This window comes from Musa acuminata, chromosome BXJ1-4 (assembly GCF_036884655.1).
Source record: "Musa acuminata AAA Group cultivar baxijiao chromosome BXJ1-4, Cavendish_Baxijiao_AAA, whole genome shotgun sequence".
NCBI lineage: Eukaryota > Viridiplantae > Streptophyta > Magnoliopsida > Zingiberales > Musaceae > Musa > Musa acuminata.
Genome location: NC_088330.1, coordinates 1,762,501 through 1,787,638, shown reverse-complemented (window position 1 = coordinate 1,787,638; position 25,138 = coordinate 1,762,501). Strand labels below are relative to the sequence as shown.

The 25,138-nt window shown below is 36.1% G+C and overlaps 4 protein-coding genes across 5 annotated transcripts in view; 3 read left to right on the top strand and 1 right to left on the bottom strand.

Moving 5' to 3' along the window:
- Positions 1 to 279: 279 nt before the first annotated feature.
- LOC135671979 (extradiol ring-cleavage dioxygenase-like) lies at positions 280 to 1,088 on the top strand (the record flags this gene model as incomplete). Its single annotated transcript, XM_065180435.1, has 2 exons — positions 280 to 653; positions 728 to 1,088. Coding segments are annotated over 2 exons (567 nt in total), but the record flags the coding sequence as incomplete, so codon positions are not given.
- An 865-nt stretch (positions 1,089 to 1,953) lies between these two features.
- LOC135640783 (UPF0481 protein At3g47200-like) lies at positions 1,954 to 5,294 on the bottom strand. 2 transcript variants are annotated; one of them, XM_065155522.1, is made up of 2 exons: positions 5,235 to 5,294; positions 1,954 to 3,677 (listed from the first exon to the last, which is right to left on the bottom strand). In XM_065155522.1, the coding sequence occupies exon 2, from the start codon at positions 3,515 to 3,517 to the stop codon at positions 2,081 to 2,083; it is 1,437 nt and encodes a 478-aa protein (XP_065011594.1). In that variant the 5' UTR covers positions 3,518 to 3,677; positions 5,235 to 5,294; the 3' UTR covers positions 1,954 to 2,080. The 2 variants fall into 2 exon arrangements, with proteins under 2 accessions (XP_065011594.1, XP_065011601.1); XM_065155529.1 differs by having other exon boundaries at positions 1,954 to 3,649; positions 5,235 to 5,285.
- Positions 5,295 to 18,067: 12,773 nt separating this feature from the next.
- LOC135671978 (UPF0481 protein At3g47200-like) lies at positions 18,068 to 19,333 on the top strand. The gene has a single exon (XM_065180434.1). The coding sequence runs from the start codon at positions 18,068 to 18,070 to the stop codon at positions 19,331 to 19,333; it is 1,266 nt and encodes a 421-aa protein (XP_065036506.1).
- Positions 19,334 to 22,833: 3,500 nt separating this feature from the next.
- The window catches only part of LOC135672275 (UPF0481 protein At3g47200-like), a 4,245-nt gene continuing 1,940 nt past the window's right edge, over positions 22,834 to 25,138 (top strand). The window contains exon 1 of the mRNA XM_065180735.1: positions 22,834 to 22,897. The gene's annotated coding sequence lies outside the window, so the exon portion shown is untranslated. The remainder of the gene's footprint in view (positions 22,898 to 25,138) is intronic.

Sequence of the window (25,138 nt, the reverse complement as noted above, 5' to 3'; positions counted from 1 at the left end):
CAAACAAACACTAATCTATCTACATCATGAGCATGTATAGGAGCACTTAATGGCACGTCTGCAGAAGCTGTGGTGCAACGCAACCTGGTTTTCTTGCTCATGCATGGCGTGTCCATGTTTCATGCTAATTAAGCATGCATGTCTTGCCATTTCCATATGTAGAAGAGGATCTTGATTGTTGATTTCAGGGCATGGTTAAGTGCATAGAAGATGAGTAACGCAGCATTTAATGTCCTCCGGAAGGAGAGCAACTGAAAACTGAGAAGCTTGGAATTGTGACGGCTTAAGTATCCGGCACCAGGGACTCCTGCTTTGGCGAAGAGGGTGAAAGAGCTGCTGCAAGAGGCGGGCTTCGGCCGCGTCGAGGAAGACAAGAACCGCGGGCTGGATCACGGTGCCTGGGTGCCGCTCATGCTCATGTATCCGGCGGCAGACATCCCGGTGTGCCAACTCTCCATCGACTCGGCCAAAGATGCTGCATACCACTACAGGATGGGGAAGGCGTTAGCGCCCCTCAAGGAGGTAGGCGTCCTCCTCATCAGCTCCGGCAGCGCCACGCACAACCTGAGGGCTATCAGACGAGATGGTGCACCTCCGCCCAGCTGGGCCGTCGACTTCGATAACTGGCTCACTGATGCTCTTCTTAATGGAAGGTGTGACATGTATATATGTGATTGTTGGCGTTTCGATCACTGCACTGAGCTGACTTCTTGATGCTATTTGGTAGGTATGAAGACGTGAACAACTACTTGGTGAAGGCGCCCAACGCGAAGATGGCACACCCATGGCCGGACCACTTCTACCCTCTGCATGTGGCGCTTGGGGCTGCCGGCGAGAATGCGAAGGCCGAACAGGTCCATCAGAGCTGGAGCAACGGCACACTTTCTTATTCCTCTTATCGGTTCAAGGCTGCTGAATGATGTGCACCGAAGTCCGGAATAAATATGAAATGAATATTCTCAAAGAAATTATCTCGTTCTAGATGTGGCTAATTTCACCACTGTTGATCTTAATTTGAGGCTTATCTACTGCTTGTTTGTTGAACATTCTCTGCAACAACTAATAAATAAGAAGTCCTCTACGGCTTTTACATTGGCTCACCAATCAGATTGGGTGTCAACATAAGAAGCAGCATATGCAAAAGTTCTAAACATAATATTCCTAGGCTTATCCAAAATTTGATTGAACTTGGCATCATTCCTACCATTCCATAACATCCAAAATCCAGTGGCCAGATAAACCTCGAGGACCAGAGCATCTTTTCTCTCTGCAAGTGCTCACCTTCGTTGATCGAAGAAAAGATGGCTGAGGGATTCAATTTTAGATTTGTAAAGCCAGAATTGGAAGGGTGGAGACAAATTAATAGTGGCTTAGAGGTAGAAAGTTTGTTCTGCAAAAGTTTCCTAAAGAAAAAAAAAACTACACCTTAGTTGCAGTGAAGAGTTTCAAAAGCTGTCCAAGACAATGATAGGGCGATTAATTAACGTACAAACTTTGATAATATATCGTAAGATCTTTAATTTAAATTTTATCTTCGTTATTTTTCTATTAAAAAAAAAAAACTACTAGACAGAACAAGAGGATGCAGCAGTTCTTTATTAATTTTCACATCAATCTTGATCGAATGTTCCTTTCAATTGATGAAATGCTCATTATGTGTCACTTTCATTAACCTTGACATAAATTATTAGTTAGCTAAGCTTTTTATATCCATATTCAAAATATAATATTAGTAAAAATTATGTTAATAATATTATCTACTACGCCAAACATATTATACCACTCAAAGAAAAGCCCTCTGTTCTTTTATCAAGATTCACCAATAAGGCAATCTTAATTTACAGAAGGTGGTGTTGAAGTTTCATACGCTACTACGTATGCAATAGATGTGGGCGTACAAGATTATGACTTCAATTCGATCCTTCTTCTTGTTGACACAATGAATCTGCACCATGATTGAAAATTTTAAGCTTGTTGACGATATGACATCCGCGTGTACATGGCGCAAACACCTTTAAAGATAAACGTAGAGACCATTACATGGTTCATACAAACCAACGAATGATACAGACCATGATGACTATTTAGTTTGCTGAACATAGCTCAGTACTGCGTAAACGGTCTGAGTTATGGTGAGAATGAAGAGAAAGATAGCTGCAGCCACCGAGACAATCGCCCAAGGATTACTGAAGTAATCATGATTCAACCTTGCTCGCCATTTGTTACATCTGGCGTCGTAGTGCTTATTGGCTTCTTTGTAGATTCTTGAAAAGTGGCTACTACCGGGGTCGTCAATAATTACCTCCTTGCAAAGTTGGTTGAAGAGAGTAGCGACCTCTTCGCCGCTGCCCATACCGCTAATAATGATTTTACTTTGTTGGAGCAATGCGACGTCGGCAGCAGTATCGATGATGCAATCTATGAGTCCCGCGTAGGACGTGACAAGAGGTCTGGCTTCCTTGTAGCACTGCTCCAATGCTATGAGGTTCCTGAGGAGGGTGTTGGTGGCGTCATCAACCTGAAGCTGTGGGATCTCCATCTTCCCATCCCGAAAGGTGATGTCCAGAAAGCTCTTAGCCTCCTCCTTCTTCCTGATATGGACGCCAGCCTCCGTGAGCTGTGTCGCACTTGGAATCCAGTCCAGAAGCATATTTGTCTCCTCCTGATCGTCTCTAGAGCAGCATGATAATTTGTGTAGCCACGACGAGAGCCAAAAGGACACGGGGAACACGTTCTGCAGACAGCTGAGGTTGTGGCAGAGGGATGCGGAGGATTCACTGCCATCTCGGTCATTTGCTGGGAGGATGCAAGAATGGAAAAGATGGAGTGTATGGTGAAATGATTTTTTGCCGGAGGGATTTTCCGTCCTGATGCTTACGGCCTTTCTGAGGAAAGCAAGTATCAAACTACTGAGGTCAAGGGATTGGCGAAGAAAAGTAGAGTCGAACAGAGGCTGGAGGATACAGAAAGGGAGTTGGTTTTCCAGAATCAACATATCACGCACCAACACCGGTGATAGCGACCATATTGTGGCTTGTCCTTCTCCCTCTGACAATATGGTCTCAATCACAAAACAGCAGTCAAGCAGCATCATTTGGACGAAGTCATCGCTACTCATCTCCACTTCTTCTGAGTAGGCCATACGTGCTTGCTGCTCGTTCTCCTTGATCAACTTGAGGTAGTCTTCCAGGGGCTTCTCGGGGTTTCGGCCAAGGAATTTGCTGAGATACTTGCATTTCAGGTGGTCCATGGCTTTCAGGTGAGACTTGTGGCGGTGGAAGGGGCCGAGCGAAACGATCGTTGGCTCGTATGCCTTTGGTTCGATCCCTCGCAAGTGTGGTAAGACTCTGAAGATGGTCGGCTGTTCGGTGCGCCAAGCCGGCCCTTCTGTTACCTTCAACTTGTCCTTCAATGAGACAACCCAGCCTCGATCTATAGTTATCTTAATCTGCTCCCCTGCAGTACTCATTTCTTTTTCCTCGTTTCTTCTCCCCCAACCTTTTAGGGCCTCTTCCATGTTTTAGTTCTTTTAGAGAAACGAAGGGAATTCACGATTGATTGCATTCATGAATGTGCGGGCAAAATATCCACCTAATAGTTGTAGAGAAACGGCGAGTCTAAATTGCACGCACGCTGGCTCTCACCATATCTGATCCAGACAAAACAATACAGAAAACCTACATGTATAAACACATTCAATATAACTCTCTGCGTATGTTAGAATGATAGGCTATAAATTTCACTCATCCATCGACTTAATTTTTAAAACATGCCATTAGTGTACTGTGAACGTGAAGATTAAAGTTATATCTTTTGAAAAGTCTTGAATTAATTTATAAAAAAGCTGATAAGATGGAGTCTGGTTTGATCAAATATTAAAGTTTTAATAACACAAAATAGAAGTGAATACGATGGTAGATGATAATCGTATTCTAGTTTAATGTGTCATCCTATTCCTATAATTTGTTTACAAAATAAAAATAGAGAATTTAATTGATGAATTGAAAATGAATTCCTCCAAAGATCGAAATGTTTACCGGCATGATGAGCATGATTGATCAACTAATCAACTACATGATTTTCTTCTTGGAATACATATATTATTTTATAATATCTTAGGCCTATAAATAGGCATAGTATCGGGTTATGCTTCTATTCTAGAAATTTAGTTTTTTATTTATAATTGTTAGGATATTATTTTTTTTAGTGATGATAAATTCAGTATATTTATATGTCAATAAAAGTGAGTTATGAAATTATAAATGATGATTCATATGCAATAAATGTGAATCTTGAGTTTACAATAACGAATGAAATATTATTCTATGAACTCATTTAAATTATATATACTTATATCTACACACGTTTTCATGTTTCCTATTTTCTAGAGAAAGAAAAGTATTTCATCACCATTATATCTAATTATATTGAAAAGATAAGTTAACAAAAATATTATAGATTGTATTAAGAAAGACCAATAGTATTGTGATACAGAAAAGAGAATATGATATTGATAATATACAATAACTATGACTTCAATTGTTTGTTAGATTTAATGTGATATTATTATTTTTATTGGACTTATTGGCATGTTTTATAAAGTTCGTACATACGTATAAAATATTTTTTAAAATTTTAGAATCTAATTATGTAAAATTATTTTTAAATAAATTTTATTTTATTAATTTTAATTTTGAATCATTTTATTTTATATCTTATTAGTTAATGAGCTAACTGAAAAAATATTAGATTATATGACCCTTATTTAATTAGTTAAGAGATATTAAAGTTCTAATAGAATGAAAGTCCATTTTATTAGGATTCCTTAGATATGATGTTGATGAGAGAAACTCTAGTAATTATCTATCTATGTTGTTTGCTCTCTCCTAATAATCTATAATCAAATATATCTAGATTAGATTATAGATTATAGATTTATTCTCATCTTCTTATTAATCCTTATTCTTCCATCAATATTATGGTCCTATAAAAGATAAAAAACAGATAATAATAAGTGTCTATTTTCCTTTTCCTTCTTGCAAATCGATGCTTTTGTTTCATAAGAATCGGACTATAATGAGTTGCTAGATCAAACTATCGTATTTTATTATAGCATCCAAAGATACACTAGAAATGCTGATTAAAACACATCAAGTAAACGAGAAATGTTTGCATGTAGAGAAAAGGCTAAGATCGAGATGTGACACAAAAGAGATAGGTTCTAATTTGCTTACCGTGAATCATATGTGTTATATAGACTGGAGTAAGTGTTTTGGGAGTTGGGGTGGTTTTCGAGGATGGTGAAGATACATGCCTCCTGAGCTCTTTATTTATAGAGTTGATAGCTTCCTTGTGCGAGGGGCCACCAAGGAAACATCCCACATACTACGTCACACTTTTGTCCCCACATATTACGTCACACTTTTATCTCTCAAAAGATTCTCATACCACTTTAAAGCCTGCTCCGTCTCATCGGCTTCGATCGAAAATTTTGGTGTCTTTTTTGTTTGTTCATACAGTTTTTTTTTTTTATCGAATATATATTCGTATCTTTTAATTTGTTCATACTTTATACAGCATATAAAAAAATGATTGAAAGATTAATAGCCTTGAGTTAGTTAGATTTGATGATCATTTTAGGCTTATAAATATAGGTTACGTCACTTAGAGATTTTGGTCTGTAGTTGATCATTTTAGACCCTTTGTTGTACAACCGTTCGGAGCTTATAAAGTCTGTTTGTAATTTGCATTGACTATGTAGTATTTACTTAAATGATTACTTGTGGATCTCGAGTGAGATGTTTTCTCTAACCCGTTTTCTCTTTTGTAGATCCTAAGGGACTATAGGAGATTTCGGGAAGATTGACTCTATATACGGACACGTAAGAGTGTCGCACGACTTAGGCAAAGTCAGCTAAGTGCGTGACATATGGTATCAGAGCAGGACAAGCACTCATAGAAATACCTAGCATGCAAATGTGGGGGACATAGTAGGGCTACGTTGAGGGCAACTAACACATGCAACAGTTTGAAGAAACATGCATGAAGATGTAGGGAAAATGAGTCGTTCAGAGGAGCGGGCATCTGAAATTGACATTCAGAGGAATGACTAACCCTTCGCGCAAAAGACACCATGAGGACAAATAAGCTTGGAAGAATGCATAGCGCACAAAATTTGGGATAGTTGAGTTCAAGCTACGGCTCGATGTTGGCAACTATATTTGATAGTGCTCAAGGCAAGCGAGGTGCTTGGTAAAAGATGAGACCAAGCAAGGTGGAATGGGTTGTTCAACGACCGAAAGAGTTGTGCAAAGCTCATAGAGGTGAGGGGAATTGCTAACTCAAAGAATTTGGTACTCATGCAAGGGATTGTATATGAACGATGGAATATTCGTGGCCATCCCAAGGCGATTGAAACTCGACGCCATGAAGCATTAAAACTTTCTCTTCCACATGAGAAGGATACGTTCGTAGAAGGCTAAAGTGTGCAGGGAGTTCAGCATGTTGCTAGGCCTTGAGGGGTGCAGTGGGGGTTGTATTGATGAGGAGTCATAATCTAACAAGTGTGTTTGTGGGGGTAGAACAATGCATAGTTTGTATAGCATAGCACGGAGTAGTCTAAGGGGATAATGGTCTCCAAAAATTTCCATAGGGAAAGATACGAAGAGAAGAGTTGCTTCAAAGGGATAGATATCCAGGAAGGATAAGTCTTGGCTCGAGGGAGAATCATGTGTAATGGATCGCACATGTTGAGGAGGAGTACCTAAAAAAAACTCCACAAAGCTCAACAGACTGAGTAAGAGACGAGGAGTCGTCATCTGATATCGCTTGAGATAATACATTGGAGGGATGGCATTGCGAGATCAAGTGGAGGAGCAACCCAGGAAAACATAATATGAAGGCACACTTGGAGTCGATATAGAGATCAAACTCAATTGAGGGCTGACCAATAGAATGGTGTGCGCAAGGGCTGTTAGGATCAAGAGCACTAAGAGGGGGGGGGGGGGGGGGGGGGTGAATTAGTGCAGCGGAAAACTTTCTATGTTTTAAAACTGAGTTCGTACGACAAAGCCGATTTCAGCATAAACTTCGATTCGTAAATCACTTTAAGTTATGATTAGGCAGGAGGCAGCTAAAACGAATCTGTTAAGGTAGTTTGCTGTTGTGATAGAAATCAGAATGTAAGTGCAAACTGAAATACGATATTCGTACGAGAAAATCGTTTTACGTCTAAACACGAGTCGAAAAGTATTGAGCTTGGAAACACAGACGTAAAAGCGCAGAAGGCAGTAAGCTTATGAAGGAGGTTTGCAGTAAGGAAAATAAGCTCAAAGTAAATGCAAACCAGAGACGACGAGAGTTTATAGTGGTTCGGTCACTAATGACCTACATCCACTCCTCTGATTCCTCTTCCGTCGAGGCCACCGGCATCCACTAACGATCTTCCTTTACTCGACGAAGATCAACCTCCTTCTTACACCCTTCTTCTCCTTTTACTGGGTTTAGGAGACAACCCTTACAAGCACTCACTCTCCTCTCTTAAATAGAGTTCTAACACTTAAGCTAGAGGAGGGAAATTCTAGAGATTGCAGTAGTGTTTTCTCTCTTTTAATCTCTCTGTGCTTGTATCTTTTACCAAAGGATTGGAGGGGTATTTATAGGCTCCAAACCAGTTTGAATTTGGAGCTCAAAACTGTCATATCCCGGAATTCCGGGGTCTAGGAGTTGCACCGCCTGACTGGGGCGGTTGCACCGCTGTCAGAGCTCGAAGACTGAGCTCCTGGGCGGTGCCACTGCTTGTCAGGGGCGGTTGCACCGCCTGGCGGAGATCGAGCTCAGGCGGTGCCACCACCTGTCAGGGGCGGTGCCACCTCTGGGCGAGAGATCTGGGTCCGAATGGGTTGATCCATTCGGCCCAATCTCGTTCTTTCAAGGGCCCAATTGCCCCTAGATTAAGTTAATGGGATCACCTCCCATTTCTAACCTAATCATCGTGCTAACTACGATAATTCTAAGGACAGCTTGCTCCGGTGCATCAATCGCTTCTTTCAGCGAGCTTCCGGTGAACTTCCGTCGATCATCCGATGAACCCTCGGTGATGCTCCTACGGACTTTCAGCAAACTCCTGGACTTGCGACGATCCACTTGGCGAGTTCCGACGAGCTTCTTTTGGCAAGCTCCTGGACTTCTTGGATTTGTTCCCGCAGAACCTCCGACGACCGTCCGAACTTCCGTCGAGCTCTCGAACTCCCAACGTAATCGTAGTCCTGACTCCGGCGCAACTCCTGCTGCATGTCTTACTTTCATCGTAGTTAATCCTGCACACTTAAAATAAAACTTCGATCGAGACAATTAATCCTAAGCAATTAACCAAGTTGTTTGGCATGTCATTGGTCCCTCGACGCTTCATCCGATTCTTCGGTGCATCGTCCTCTCCTGCGACCTATTGCCCAATCGGTCAGTTGACTCTGCAACTCCGATATCCTTGGCACAATACCCACTCTTCTTGGCCCGATGCCCAAGTCCACGGCCCAAAGCCTTCTGTCGATACGTCGACCGATCTACCGGCCCGACGTCCAATCTTCTGACATGTTCCTCCGGCACAACATGATTTTTCCTGCTTTAATTATCTCATCTTGATCGAAGCATCCTACGTTACTCAAAACGCAGATTAAATCATAAACATACATCAAGTGGTTTCATCATCAAAATACGAGATTCAACAAGGGCCACCATCAACTCAATGCAAATCGAGGAGTAGAGCAACTTGGGTGTAACTTGGTGAAGTACCCAAGCCATATGAAGGGAGTCGGCATAGAAGATGAAACATAGAGTTGAGGCATGAAGCTTTCCTTAGACAGAGGTCAAGGATATAAACTCTTGTAGAGGCAAGAGCGGGATCATGTCGTTCCATGGGTCCTTCATTCTGATAGATTAAACTTATCTTGCATAGTGCCAAAGACGAATGGAGCTCCGAGGCATATGCACCTTATCTTGGAGAAGCATTTGATGGAGGAACTAAGGCAAATCAACTTACGGAGGTGAAGTAAGGTTCAAAAGGCCTTGGCATGGGGTAAGAGGATGTGGAGGCATGTACTCTTGAAGAATATGCCATAGTGCTTCCAATCAAGTTACCATGAAGGAAGCAGAGTGCAGTGGAGATTGTGCTGGTTGGGGCCGAGGCCCTGGATCCATATAATGGTGCACCAATTTCAACGAAGTCGGTGGACTTCAAGAGCTACTATGCGATAGATTATCCTAGAGCTGTGCTTCGTCTGGGTGTGACCCGAGAGCGGGTGGACGAAGGTTAATTGCCAAAGGAGCAAATACGATGAAAGGTAGAAGATGCTCTATGATGTATTGGCAAAGGCCACACATAGAGGGATTACAATCCAAGTTCATCTCACAACTATCAGAATGTAATAGAGATGTCTTCAGGAGGCGACATGGTACAACGGATTATGGTGGAACAGTTCATGACAATGTGATACACACAACTCAGTCCCACGAGGGACTAGATCATACGGAGGGACTAGATCATACGTAAGTATGACTAGCAAGACTAGATCATACGAAGGTATAATCGGGAGCTACTGGGAGCTCCACTTTGGTGAACAACATAATGGCAAGAAGGGCTATGGATTCAAGGAGTGAAGGCCATGGTACTGCAAAGGCGGGCCTTCCGTGCATACATCAAATTTTGCATCGGATGAAAGCCTTGGTTATCAGCATATGGGGGCTGTGTACTATTGAGGAAAAAGTTCGAATGCAAGTACTAGTGAGTCCCATGAGAGGGACTTGATCATGCAGAGGTATGATCATAACGGTTAGAGAGTTGGACTACTCTAAAGCCCATATTCGCTTAAGGGAGCACGACAAGTAAGAGGACAAGGCCAAGTAAGTGAACGTTGCTACCAAGAAAGCTAAAGAGAACAGAATAGGTGCGAACCTTACAACATAATAGCAGAGGTTATGCATGAGAGTTGTAGTCTGTCTTTCCATCAACCAAAAGAAATTGCTCAGAGAACATAGAGATGTTGAAGTAGGGGGTCGAAAGGGGCGAGGAAGCGACGATGAGTCCAGAGAGACAACAGATAGCAAGGTCATGAGTATGGCAACGCCATGGTACTGCAGAGATAGGACTTCCATGAAGTCATAGATTCCTTGTTCTCATGGAGGGAGAATGCTTGGTCGTGAAAGGGGCTAAGAAGGTAGAGAATGCAAAGGAAAACTCTAAGTACTGAGATAAGGCTGAAGGGCAAACGTCGGAGAACTTCGTAAGACTGGTGTCAACGAGCTTCTCATCAAGATAGCTGAAAGTGAAGGTTTTCAATGAATGAAGTAGGCAGTACGTGGTGCTATACCTTTGCTACTCAGTGGAGTAGGCGACAAAGATGATGGAGAAGACAGTACAATCCCATAGGCGACCAAAACTACTAGAAACATGCTCCAATTTGCGGTAAAAACTTCTTGCATTACAGAAGTTCATTGGTATTAAGAAGGTGAATTATAGTAGCTAACTCAACTTCAAGTGCTCTAGATGTGTGAGTAAAGAGTGGGTGAAGGCCAATAACCAGCTCGATGCATAGAGTACAACTCTCGAGGAGGCAGGCGAAGTCAAGTAACCTTTGCCTTCTTAATTTTTAAGAGAATAGACGAAACCAAATACCCTAATTCTCTTATCTATCGAGGAAATGAGCTCTGCACATGTTCAAAGACCATTTGAATAAATCTAATGGTAGACAATAGTTGTCAAATCCTCACCAATGGTGATCGGTGCTACTGAGAGTATATCATCCACTTCATTTCCTAACAGTATGCCAATCGAAAGTGGAAGTGATGCAAACCTACTTATAAGTGACAACTAAGTGAAAGAAGTGTCGATAGATAAATTTTATGGAAGATGGACACAAAAACTTCACAAGTTTGCGAGGCGATGCTCGTTAAAGCTCCAACAGGCATCCACCCATTTCAAATGGCATGAGGCATCTGAGAGACTAGCACATACTAAGGATGGTCTTTTCCTTCATCTGAAGGAACCAATATGGATCAACATAACTCAGCCAACACCATACTAGAGTTAGAGTCATTTATGAGTTGAAGCAACATGATGGATGAAAAGTTCGACTGCTCAATAACAATGACAGAGAGCAATTGAGAGTCAAGAGGTGCATTACAGTTGGAGCAAAAGATTGAAGACTCAACAAAGGTAAGGAGTTATAGCGTAGGCAAACGATTCGATGAGAACGTCGAAGAAATAAGTGGGGGAGAATGTCATAGATAAAATTATAAACAGAGTATTCGATATAATGCTTATGTATGTCCGTATCTTTTAGTTTATTCATTCTATACACAACATGTAGAGGGACGATCAAATGCTTAACAACCCCGAGTTAATTGAGTTTGGTGGTTATTTTAGGCTTGTAAATATATGTTGTGTCTTGTGGACACGTATGAGAGATTTCAATCTATAGTAAACCATTTTGGACCATTTGTTGTGCAACCGTTAGGGTCTGTTTGTAATTTATATTGGTTATGTAGTGTTTACTGAAATGATTGCTTGTGGATCCCGAGTGAGATGTTTTTTCTAACTCGTTTTTTCTTTTGTAGATCCTAAGGGATCATATGAGGTATCAGGGATGCTGACTCTTACGGACGGACACGCAAAAGAGTAATATACAAATAATAGACAAAATCAACTAAGTGCATGATAAAATAGTAAATTATCAATGTGCCAAGTAATATACAATTCATATCTTAATTTTATGTTATTTACGTATTTATAATGGTAGATTACAAAGAAGTTAGGTGCACTAGCTAACTAGGGAAGTCCAAATTCACATAATTTATAATATAGTCATTATAAATATATAAGTTGCTGCTTTGTGTTATAGATTATATTAGCATATCATCATCAATTGGCATTTAGTCAGATATTAACTCGAAACAAACTTTAGAGAATATATGCTGCTTCCATCCCACTCAATGGATCGACCAACTTTATCCTCTCCTCGGTATTAATTCGAAACAAACTTGAGAGAATATATGCTGCTTCCATCCCACGCAATGGATCGACCAACTTTATCCTGTCCTCGGCCTTAAGCATGTCGAATTAATAGGTTGCTTCTACTATGAAAAATGAAAAGGGAAAAAGAAAAGAAAAGAAAAGCAACAACTCTCACAAACTTTGGAATGCCAAAGTTATAATCTAATATATTCCATTTATTTTCCCAGGAATTGTAAGCCTTGTGTGGCTCACTTATAATTTAAGTTGCAGATCCACATGACAGTTGGAAGACAATTAAAATGCTACATCGTCTCCTGTTGGGAATTCAAGTCATAGTGGTTGGGAATTATTTATACATGGAAGAGAAATAGTGGGCAGGAGTTGTATTATTGTTATTCTTTTCCTGGTCAAGACTTTCTTTGGATAATGTGATGAGCTTAAGAAATGAGATTTGCATAAAATGTGCAATGCCTTAAGAGGAGTCCGTTTTCAATTTTGGCCACCTAAGTAGCAGTCTCGTGCACTCTTGGTGTGTTGGCTGTAGTGTCTGCAGTCTTATTAATAACCGCACCGATGGCTCTGCTAGTTTGTATTTTCTTAATGCAATAAATATATGTTTGGTAATCTCCATTTGTTTGCTTAATGCAATAAATATGTGTTTGATAACCTCCATTTGTTTCCTCAACGCAATAAATGAAGTTGTCGGGTAGTTTCCGCATTGCTCGAATGTATGCAAATACTTTTGCTACCTGCAACTATATCAACGAGAAAAATATAGACACTTCTTCTAAACTATAAACTCTTGTTAATCATAAGAACTTATAATCTTTTAAAACTCTAAATTTCTCGATTTTTTCTGACTCTACCTCGATCTTTCCATTTTCTTATTGTTTCTAAAGCATTACATTAACATTTGAAAACATTATATTAGCTCTCCATTTATGGAGGATCAACTTACTACGTTAACTTTAACCATGACAACGACTCATATCTTATATAAAACTTTTAAATTAATTTTTTATTTAATTATAAAATTTAAGTTATCAATATGCTTTCCTAAAATAAATTTTATAAAAAATAATTATGAAACATTTTAAAAATTATTACAGTGTTATTTTTTATTTGAAATTATGTTCCATGTAGTTTGGATCAGTAAGACGGTTAACATCAAGTATGTATTTGAAAGCAACATATTTCTGCTAAACAAAATATGCAGCAAAAATAAATAACATGTAAATTTTACATAAAAAATAAACAATCAAGATATTTTGTAGAAAACATAAAGCGATATGTTAACCCATTTAGTATGGCTTTACAATATAAGATTAAAGAGCAAGTTCTTATAATAAGGTTTGTAAGTAATACAAAAAATATATGATGATACATACTTAAGTGAACATTATTATTAATATTTTTTTACTTACTTAAAGTTATTTATTTTTGTTATCCTATTTACATTTGTTTATACAGGTTGAATGTAATAATAAGATTATATTGACAAGATAAGTTAACAAAAATATTATAGATTGTATTAAGAAAAACTAATAGTATTGTGATACAGAAAAGAGATTATGACATTGATAATATACAACCACTATGACTTGAATTGATAGTTAGATTTAATGTGATATTATTATTTTTATTGGACTTATTGGCATGTTTTATAAAGTTCGTATATACGTATAAAATATTTTTTAAAATTTCAGAATCTAATTAGGTAAAATTATTTTTAAATAGATTTTATTTTATTAATTTTAATTTTGAATCATTTTGTTTTATATCTTATTAGTTAATAGGCCAACCGAGAAAATATGAGATTATATGACCCTTATTTAATTAGTCAAGAGATATTAAAGTTCTAATAGAATGAAAGTCCACTTGTATTAGGATTCTTTAGGATATGATACTTATATTAGGATTCCTTATGATATGATGTTGATGGGAAAAACTCTCATAATTATTTATAATTATTTATAATTATTATAAATAATTATAAATAATTATTACAATTATTGCTCTCTCCTAATAATCTATAATCTAATCCATCTAAAATAGATTATAGATTATAGATCTATTATCATCTTATTATTAATCAATATTCTTCCATCAATATTATGGTCCTATAAAAGATAGAAAAAGATAAGAATAAATATCTATTTTCCATTTCCTTATTGCAAATCGACGCTTTCGTTTCATACCAATCGGACTATAATGAGTTGCTAGATCAAAGGTATTTTATCATAGCATCGAAAGGTACACTAAAAATGCTGATTGAAACAACATCAAGTAAATGAGAAATGTTTGCATGTAGAGAAAAATCGAGATGTGACACAAGAGAGATAGGTTCTAAAAGCTAAGACCTTTTTCTCTGTTTGCTTACCGTGAATCATATGTGCTATATAGACTGAAGTGATGGGGGGAGGGGGGGGGTTGGGGATTTTGTCCCAGGATGGTGAAGACAATGATACATTGCCTCCTGAGCTCTTCATTTATACAGTTGATAGCTTTCTTGTGCGAGGGGCCACCCAAGGAAACATCGCACATATTAAGCCACACTTTTGTCTATCAAAAGACTCTTGTACCACTTTGTAGCTTTCTCTGTCTCATCCACTTGTCGCCTTGTGATTGGCGATAGCTATGGCCCCGCAAGTGGATCCCAGGTAAATTATTATTGTGCGGGAAAACGAAGTCCAAAGTAATATATAATTCATATCTTAAATTTTTGTTATGTACGTATTTATAATGGTCGATTACAAAGAAGTTAGGTGCACTAGCTAGCTAGGGAAGTCCAAATTCACATAATTCATAATATATAATATAGTCACATAAATATATTAGTTGCTGCTTTGTGTTATAGATTAGATTAGAATATCATCATCAATCGGCATTTAGTCAGGTATTAACTAGAAACAAACCATAGAGAATATATGCTGCTTCCATCCCACTCAATGGATCGACCAACTTTATCCTGTCCTCGGCCTTAGCATGTCGAATTAATAGGTTGCTTCTACTATGAAAAAGGAAAAGGGAAAAAGAAAAGAAAAGAAAAGCAACAACTCTCACAAACTTTGGACTGCCGAAGTTACAAGCTAATATATTCCATTTATTTTCCCAGGAATTGTATGCCTTGTGTGGCTCACTTATAATTTAAGTTGCAGATCCACATGACAGTCGGAAGACAATTAAAATGCTACATCGTCTCCTGTTCAATCTCATGCTGCAACATATCCTCTATGCCACCCTAATCAGTTGGAATGAAATCCCATTTCATGCTGAAAAAGAATATTTTTATAAAATTGTATGAAAAGATGGGATAATTATTTGTACGATTTTGATGAAAAGAAGTTACTATTTGATCTTTTTCCTAATTGCGCTTGTGATACAAAAATTATGATTAGTTTCTGCTTCCTTTGCCTTAATTAAGAAACTAATTTGCGTTTTTGTTCATATGAGCAGCTTTAACACGGTTGGGAATTAGTATGAGATGAGCCCTGCAGAGGATTGTAATGTGTAGATGATTAGGAGACTCATCGATAATGATAAATAGTGGGCAGGAGTTGTATTATTGTTATTCTTTTCGTGGTCAAGACTTTCTTTGGATAATGATAAGCTTAAGAAATGAGATTTGCATAAAATGTGCAATGCCTTCAGAAGAGGTCGTTGGAATACAAATTTAATTAATTATGGTCATTGAAATATATATATATATATATATATATATATATATATATATGCAAGAAAATAAATTTGAATGGGACGGCTTGATAAAAGAGCTATCCTTAAATAATTGTGTATGACACAAAATTTTTTGTTCAAGAATTATTCACAACATATAATTGTATGGAGAGAAATATAATATTTTAATGGTTATCTTCCATCATTCGCCCACCTTTTCTCAATAATCTTTTCTGAGACTCCGTTTCTTATTTTTCATTTCTTCAACGTAGTAGTCACTTATATTACTTCCTCTGGCAAGACAAAGTCAGAAAAATAAGATGATTAAAATATATCAAATTGATTAGGGTTAACAAATAACAGATTTAACATCAAAATAATTAAAATTCTAAGTTTTTTTATTGTGAACCAAATCCAAAATAGGTAATCGGACTTTTTCAATTATTAATGATATAAAACTATTCTTTTGGTCTATTTTTCTTTACCTCATACACATAAATATTTTCTTCGAACATAATATATCACTTCGCCTTCCAATAGTCAAGTAGATTTGCGCTTAAAAGACGAGTGAGCCAGGAGAATAAATGAAGTCTTATAGATCCCATAGTTTGTACGGATTTATATTTTTCTCTTTCTTTTTAGGTTTATAAACGAAGTCTGATAAGGAAGAGGAGAAAGTTTGTTGATCCATTGAGTGGCAGTAAGCAGCTTAATGCTTCCAAATATTTCTAAAGCTTGTTAATCTTTTGCGAGAATGGCCAAATCATGATGATTACTTTCCCCATCTTCTTATCCATATTACATGAATAATACTTCATCAGATTTCATAACACAAAAGTCTCCTGACCAATTAACAAAAGTTGACAGATTTGTCATTATACTTTTGTGTTCTTGAGGCTTCTCTAGTACATAATATAGCTTCTTTCTGTAGTAATTATTCTTTAGCAGTGTTCTTCTTTTTGTCTTTTGTTTTACTTTTGGATAAATATGCCTCTTGTTAAGTTTCTTCAACTAGTCTAGATTATTGTAATGCAGGTTCCACCCAAGCTTTCATTTTGTTTTCTTTTGAATGCGAAGCATGCATTTAGTCATGATTCAAAATATAGATTATAATTGCAAGCTTTTATTAGCGTAAATCCTTCTACCTCAAATCAGTAAGCAATTGGGTGAGACGAGCGAGAAAAAAGCGAGTGGAAGAGTGTCTGAGCATACCATAGTTACTTTTAAGAAAGAAACAAGGAAATAAAGCTTCGCGCCTCAAAAAGCAAGACACTGTTTCATGTTCCAAAAGATTTCCTTCTCATAGTTTTCTTTTATGTGGTGTTAGCTATATAAATAGACCCTCGAGCTCCCATTCAACACACGTCCATTTGAAATATATCTTCTTCTTCTTCTTCTTCTTCAGCATATAGCAAATTGTTGGTTTCATGGTAAGTAAAAGAAGTCTTGTTGTAGAACTAATGAATCCGTCGTAGCTGTTAATTCCTTCTTTTCAAGCATGAGACATGCTGTCTTTTATCACTTATGCTTATGCTCCTCTTCCATCATTTAGCTGTTTCTCTTCCTCCTTATAACTAACTACATGTAATAAGTTCTCGTTTGCTTGACATTGTTTTAGCATATTGGCCACTATCTTTTCCATCTTTAACTTCAGAAACGAAGAACTACAGTTATCTAAAATCGTAGTTAGACTTGCAGTGGTGGGTAGCACGAAGGTGCAAGGTGATTACTTTGTTTGGACGTTTACTTTTAATGAGAAGTGTGTATCTTCACCAATAAGGTAGAAAAGAAGATGCAATACAAAATAGCACAATGGAAAATAATTTAAAGAAGGTCCTAATATTTCTTCAAATCGTTACCGGTGAAAGAAGAGGCGCAGCACAAAAGTAGGTAAGTTTTGCAAGTGAAAGAAAACAATTCTTTTGAGATGACTATAGTCATTTTCAAACTAAAGTGGCTTTAGAAACTTTAATATTGGAGCTTCAAATTTATTTTAAGATATAGACTTTCTTCAAGCTTCATTTAAAGCTTGGCTTGAGGTCACTTTTATAGATCCACCTCCGTGTGTTCTCACTCCAGCACAATCTGTCTTCGGTTTATATATTGAGGTCAATATGTAAAGTGAAGCAGAGTCTTAAGCGGATTGATTAGACGAATTTTGCTTATTTATATCTAACGTTCATAGATTCGTTCCTTCCAAGTGGTAGTGAATATGTTTATATGATTATTTTGGTATTTATTCTTGTCATTAACAGAGCACAAAGTTTAGCTCAAGTCAACGTCTTCCACGAGACAAATAAGTGCATTAAACTGTGTCGTGGATTCCCCTGCATGCTTCTTTTCTCCCTTAAATTGCTCAAGGACCAGTTTGGGAACAAGTAGAAGATGAGTGACACCGTGACATTAGATGACGAATGGGTGGAAGGCTTGGAAAAGAAGGTGGCCGACACTAAATGGGAGGACCGGCGCAGCCAACTGCCCACAATCTTCAAAGCCCCAAACCACATTCGAGAAATAGATACCAAAGCCTACGAACCGGTCATCCTCGCGCTCGGCCCCTACCACCATGACAAGCCTCACCTGCAAGCCATGAACCAGCTCAAATGGCACTACCTCAAGAAATTCCTGGCCCGAAACCCCGTCAAGAACTTGGTGGATTACCTCAAGCAGGTCAAGGCACTGGAGAGCCAAGCACGGATGGCCTACGCAGAAGAACCGAAAATGAGTAGCAATGACTTCCTGCAAATGCTGCTGCTTGACGCCTGTTTTGTGGTTGAGACCATTACGTTCTGGGAACAGACTGAGCAAGGACTTGAAGCTGTACAAAATCCAATCAAAAGTACATCATGGACTCTACGAGCGGTAGCACGGGACATGTTGTTGCTGGAGAATCAGCTTCCCTTCTTTCTTCTCGAGACATTATTTGACGCTGCCTTTCCCAACCAATCTGTCAACCTCCTCGTGCAGGTACTCAATTTCATCGGCAGATTTGTAAGGACCGGTAAAATGGAAATTGCTTCTCTCAGCGGCAGTTCACACCATCTCCTTCATATCCTCCATTCCTGCATCATCCCAGAAACGGACCGACATTGCAATCGGGTGGTGATGACTGGACAACCGACTTCCGAGTTGCCATGGATGCCGAATGCGACACTGCTCAAGGAGGTCGGGGTCCAGTTCAAGATGAGGGTGGCGGCTAAGAGCTTCTTGGATGTCACCTTCCAAAACGGGGTGATGGAGATGGCCCAGCTGATATTCGACGGGGACACCTATACACTCTTCAGGAACCTCACAGCATTCGAGCAGTGCCACAAGCTTGCCAACCCAGTTGTCACCGCCTACGTGCTTCTCATGAACTCCATCATCGATACCGCTGCCGACGTCCAACTCCTCAAACGAGATAAAATCGTGATTGGCGCTTGGGCCCATAGCAAAGAAGTAGCCAGTCTCTTCCACGATCTTGTCATGGATAAGGTCTTCCACAGCAGCTGGCCTCCGCCGAGCATCTTCAGCGATGTCACCAAGTACTACGACAGCAACAGACATCGGGCAACTCCCTTCAATACTCGTCGGGCGTTCTTCTCGTTGCTCTCAGTTATCCTAGTGCTCACCCTCGTTACGATCGTGAGCTACTTTTGGCCACCTAAGTAGTAGTCTCTTGGCCCGTGTACTGTTGTAGTAGCATTGGGTTCTCGTGTTCCCTCGTGCTCTCTTGGTGTGTTTGCTGCAGTGTCTGCAATCTCATAATAACGCACGGATGGCTCTGCTAGTCTGTATTTTTTGTTTGATGCGATAAATATGTGTTTGATAAACTACATTTGCTTCCATAATGCAATAAATGATGTGTCGGGTAGTTTTCGCATTGCTCGAATATATGTAAATACTTGTGCTACCTGCAACTTAGGTTATTGCATTTCGTTAGGTAATTAAATTTTGTGTAATGTGCAGATCATCATTAATTATTTTTGAAAAATAATTTCTCTGATACCATGTTGAAAAAAAAAAAAAAGGATCGGTGATCCACATAAAAAAAATCATAAATACGAAGGAATTATATCAACAAGAAAAATATGGACACTTCTAAACTACAAAACCTTATTTAACTTATAATCTTTTAAAATCCTAAATTTCTCCGTCTTTCGCTCGTCTCTCCATTTTCTTATTGTTTCTAAAGTATTACATTAACTTTTGTAAACATTATATTAGCCCTCCATTTATAGAGGATCAACTTAATGCATTAACTTTAACCATGACAATGACTCTTATCTTACATAAAACTCTTAAATTAATTTTTTTACTTAATCATAAAATTTAAATTATCAACATACTTTCCTAAAATATATTTTATAAAAAATTATCATGAAAAGTTTTAAAAATTATTGTGGTTATTATTTTTTATATGATTTTTTAGTCATGCAATCCATAATAGCATTTAATTTGTTGTAACTATCTTAATCAATTGTAAGAGGGATATGTTTTATTAGGCTATTAAAATTATATAAATTCTTGAAAAAAATCTCTAGTTTTAAAAAATTATTACAGAGAATTCTATATTTTCAAAATGATTAAAAAAACCCTTCAGTAACTTTTTATCTTTTGCCCTTGAAAATTGTATCTTCTCTCTCGTTTTTAATGACCATGAACATATTCAACCACTTACACTAGTTCAAAATAAATTATATTAAACGGTGTAATTGATATGATTTTATAAATTAAATTTGTAAGTGTTGGATTCAAATTTAAGTTGTCCAACTTTGAAACTGAATCGGATTCGACCCAGATCTTTCCCACCCCCCTCAAGTGAAAATATTTTTATATTCGACATTCGAACCCTAACAAACTACATTATTGAGGGATACCCCTCAATAAATGATCCTCTGATACTTAAGTTAGTGATGTCGTTGGATAAGGAAAAAAATATTATGTCCTTATACATATTTGTGCGTTCTCTTTTATAATGGTTATTTGGGGGCATGGTTAATTAAGTCCCTTGAGACCATAATCCTCGAAGGCTGAACAGGATAAGAATTCGTCAGGACTCTTCGATTCACATATTAGAGGGAGTTGTGTGCTTTGTGAGGAAATAATAAGAATAAATTAAGATAGAAGTTCATATCTTAATTGTTTATTTTTTCTGCAAAGGTTGCTACGATAATTATTTGCGAGGTCATCATACATTTACCTAGTGGAGCAACTATTGTATTGGATGTATGTTATTTTATTTTTTCTATTATCAAAAATATTATTTTTATTTAATATTTGATAGTTAATGGATATAAATTAATTTTTTTAATAATTATTATTTAATAATATTACGCGATAAGATTATCACTAGAGGAACATTGCATAATAGTTTATTTATGCTAGACATTACCTCATATATCATAAATATAAATATATCAAAGAGAAAATAAGATGAGGTGAACAATGCACATATGTAGCATTGTATGCTGGGTCACATCCACAAAGGAAGAATCCAAAAATCCAAGAATGAATACCTAGATCCATTCAATTATGAGTCATATGTAACTTACGACTATTATAGAATACAATAATTTGCTTAAAAAAATATAAATTATCTAATTTTATTTGATAATTATTTTTTGATAATTTATCTAATTTTATTTGCCTCACAAAATACAACAATAATTATTAGTAGATAAGATAAATCCCTCTTACAATTGATTAACGTAGTTACAATTCATAAGACAAATCCCTCTTACAATGGATTGCATGACTCAAAAATCAAATAAAAAATAACAACGTAATAATTTTTTAAACGTTTCATAATTATTTTTTATAAAATTTATTTTAGGGAAGTATATTGATAACTTAAATTTTATAATTAAATATAAAATTAATTTAAGAGTTTTACATAAGATATGAGTCATTGTCATGGTTAAAGTTAACGTAGTAAGTTGATCCTCTATAAATGGAGAGCTAATATAATATTTTCAGAAGTTAATGTAATGCTTTAGAAACAATAAGAAAATGGAAAGATGGATCAATTTAGGGTTTTAAAAGATTATAAGTTCTTATGATTAACAAGAGATTACAGTTTAGAAGTGTGTATATTTTTCTCCTTGATATAGTTCCTCTATATTTATGATTTTCTTATGCTGATCACCTATTTCTCCTGCCCACTATTTCTAAATAACAATAATACAACTCCTGCCCTCTATTTCTCTTCCATGTATAAATAATCTTGCTCGATGAGTCTCCTAATCATCTACATATTCCAATCCTCTGCAGGGCTCATCTCATACGAATTCCCAACCGTGTTAAAGCTGCTCATACGAACGAAAACGCATATTAGTTTCTTAATTAAGGCAAAGGAAGCAGCAACTAATCATAATATTTTTTTTTTTTATCACAAGCGCAATTAGGAAAAAGATCAAATAGTAACTTCTTTTCATCAAAATCGTACAAATAATTATCCCATCTTTTCATACAATTTTATAAAAATATTCTTTTTCAGCATGAAATGGGATTTCATGCCAACTGATGTGGGTGGCACAGAGGAGATGTCGCTGCATGAGATTGAACAGGAGACGATGTAGCATTTTAATTGTCTTCCAACTGTCATGTGGATCTGCAACTTAAATTATAAGTGAGCTACACATGGGAAAATAAATGGAATATATTAACTTATAACTTTGGCAGTCCAAAGTTTGTGAGAGTTGTTGCTTTTCTTTTTTTTATTTTTTTCCTTTTCCTTTTTCATAGTAGAAGCAACCTACTAATTCGACATGCTAAGGCCGAGGAGAGGATAAAGTTGGTCGATCCATTGAGTGGGATGGAAGCAGCTTAATTATCATTATTGAATCCATATATTCTCTAAAGTTTGTTTCTAGTTAATACCTGACTAAATGCCAAATGATAATGATATGCTAATATAGTCTGTAACACAAAGCAGCAACTTATATATTTATATGACTATATTATATATTATAAATTATGTCAACTTGGACATAATTTATAATATATAAATTATTAGAAAGTGGTACAAGAGTCGAGTCTTTTGATAGACAAAAGTGTGGCTTAGTTAGTACGTGGGATGTTTCCTTGCGTGGCCCCTCGCACAAGAAAACTGTCAACTGTATAAATACAGAGCTCAGGAGGCAATGTGTCGATCGATGTCTTCACCATCCCTGGATTCCCCAACAGCCACCGTCCCCAACACCAACCACACACCCCTAGCACATATGATTCACGGTAAGCAAAACAGAGATAAAGGTCTTAGTTTTAGATGCAAACATGTCTTTTCTCCAAGTTAACTAGTAACACCTTTCTTTTTTGTGTCACATCTCTATCTTAGCTTTTTCTCTACGTGCAAACATTTCTCATTTACTTGATGATTGATGTTTTAATCAGCATTTTAGTTTTCTTTTATTGCATAAAAAATATAATTATGTGGACTAACGTAATGTCAAGATCAAAATCAAATAACAGAATTCTGAGATTAGGTCAACATACCTTTCCATGTTATGATAGAATACTTTAATTTGATCTAGCAACTCACGATAGTTCGATTCACATAACAATAGCACTAATACTAAGGAAACTAGATTCTTATTCCCCTTTTCTTCTTATCTTCCATAGGATAAGGATTAATAGGAAGATGAAAATAGATATATAATCTATAATGAGTGTTTCTGTTGTCAATATATAAATGAGAGCAAAAAGTATAGAATAGATAATTAGAGAATACCTCTTATCAATATTATCTCTTTTCTTTGATTAATAAAGAGATGAGAATAGATAGATACATGATGTATAATATAATCCTTACGGGTCTCTACATATAAGTGAGAGCAAAAAATATAGAATAGATAATTAGGAGATTTTCTCTCGTCAATATCAATATTATCTATTGAGGAAGCCTAACATAAATAGATTTCTTATCTATAACATTGATTAGAATCCAATTAAAACTTTAATATATATTAACTAATTAAATAAAGTCATATAATCTAATATTTTTTTATTTGACCCATTAATTGGTAAGATATAAAATAAAAAAAAATTAAAATTAAAATTAAAATTTATTTAAAATTAATATTAACCAATTGGATGCTGAAATTTTAAAAAAGATTTTAAATGAGTGCAATATCATATTAATATCATATTAAGTTCGACTATCAATACGAGTCATAGTAACTATATATCATCAATATCATACTCTTTTTTTTATACTATAATATTATTAATCTTTCCTAATATAATTTATAATGATCTTTGTAATTTATCTTATAAAGACAATCTTATTATCACATTCAACCATAATATACATATACATAAATATAAATAGGATAGAAGAACAAATAAATTTAAGTAAGAAAATAATAATAATAATAATAATGTCGGCTTAAAATGCATCATCATATCTTTTTTTATTGTCTATAAGCCCATTCTAAGAATATATTCTTTAATTTTAAACTATAAAATCTTACTAAATAGATTAGCAATCAATGAAACTTAAAAACAATTGACACTAGTTTTTAAACTCTTTCTTTTAACTATCAAATATTTTATGCTAATATGCTTAAGATTGCAAAAGTATTTATAGAAAAAAATTACTATAGTATGTCAAAAAATATTTTTAGTGACTTAGCAATTTAGTATGACTATACCAGGAATAAAATTTCAGTCATAAAGTTTGATTAATAGTCTTAAATTTATGAAATCTGCTTCTAATGTCAATAATACAATAATACATTAGTTTTCTCCATAAATATAGATAGAGAATGTCCAATATCATAAATCTTATGTTGACTATTGAGTGATTACTAAAAGTGCTCTTTTATTTTTCGTCCATGTGTCTCTATTCTCATAATTGTTTCATGAGACAAAGGATGGTATCTAAATACACTTTTGGGATGACACTATTAAAAGTTATAATCGTTGTAAAATTTTTAAAATGTTTATACAAACAAAATTCGCTAATTTACATCATCTAATCTATAATCTGTGTTAGATTATATGGTCCTATCTAATTAGGTAAGATATATTATTGATCTGATTAGATTTTAATTATGATTATCAATTAATAGAAAGAAAATCTAATTATAGTAAAATTCCTTATGACATGAATTTAATGGGAGAGACTCTAGTAACTATTTAGTTTAGACTTTTTACTCTCGTTTCTAAACAGATAGGATCTCCTAGAGACTCAACACGATATGTGATGTGATTTATTATTAAAAAATTATAAATCTTTATTCATCTTCCCTTAGTCTCTAATCGATTACTAATTATTAATAATTATCCTATAAAGGATAGAAAACGAGATTAGTTCTTCTTTACGTATTGACATCGTCACAACTTTCAAATCTAACGATGACGGTACATCTACAAATTAGATAAATTTTTTTTGAATAATATTGAAATGTACACATTGTATATTTGACCTATTATTATTTAATTTTATTTTTTAACATTAAGATTATAATTATA

Coding starts and splice junctions, on each gene's coding strand:
- LOC135640783 (XM_065155522.1), bottom strand. CDS start 3,517: ATGGAAGAGGCCCTAAAAGGTTGGGGGAGAAGAAACGAGGAAAAAGAA.
- LOC135671978 (XM_065180434.1), top strand. CDS start 18,068: ATGAGTGACACCGTGACATTAGATGACGAATGGGTGGAAGGCTTGGAA.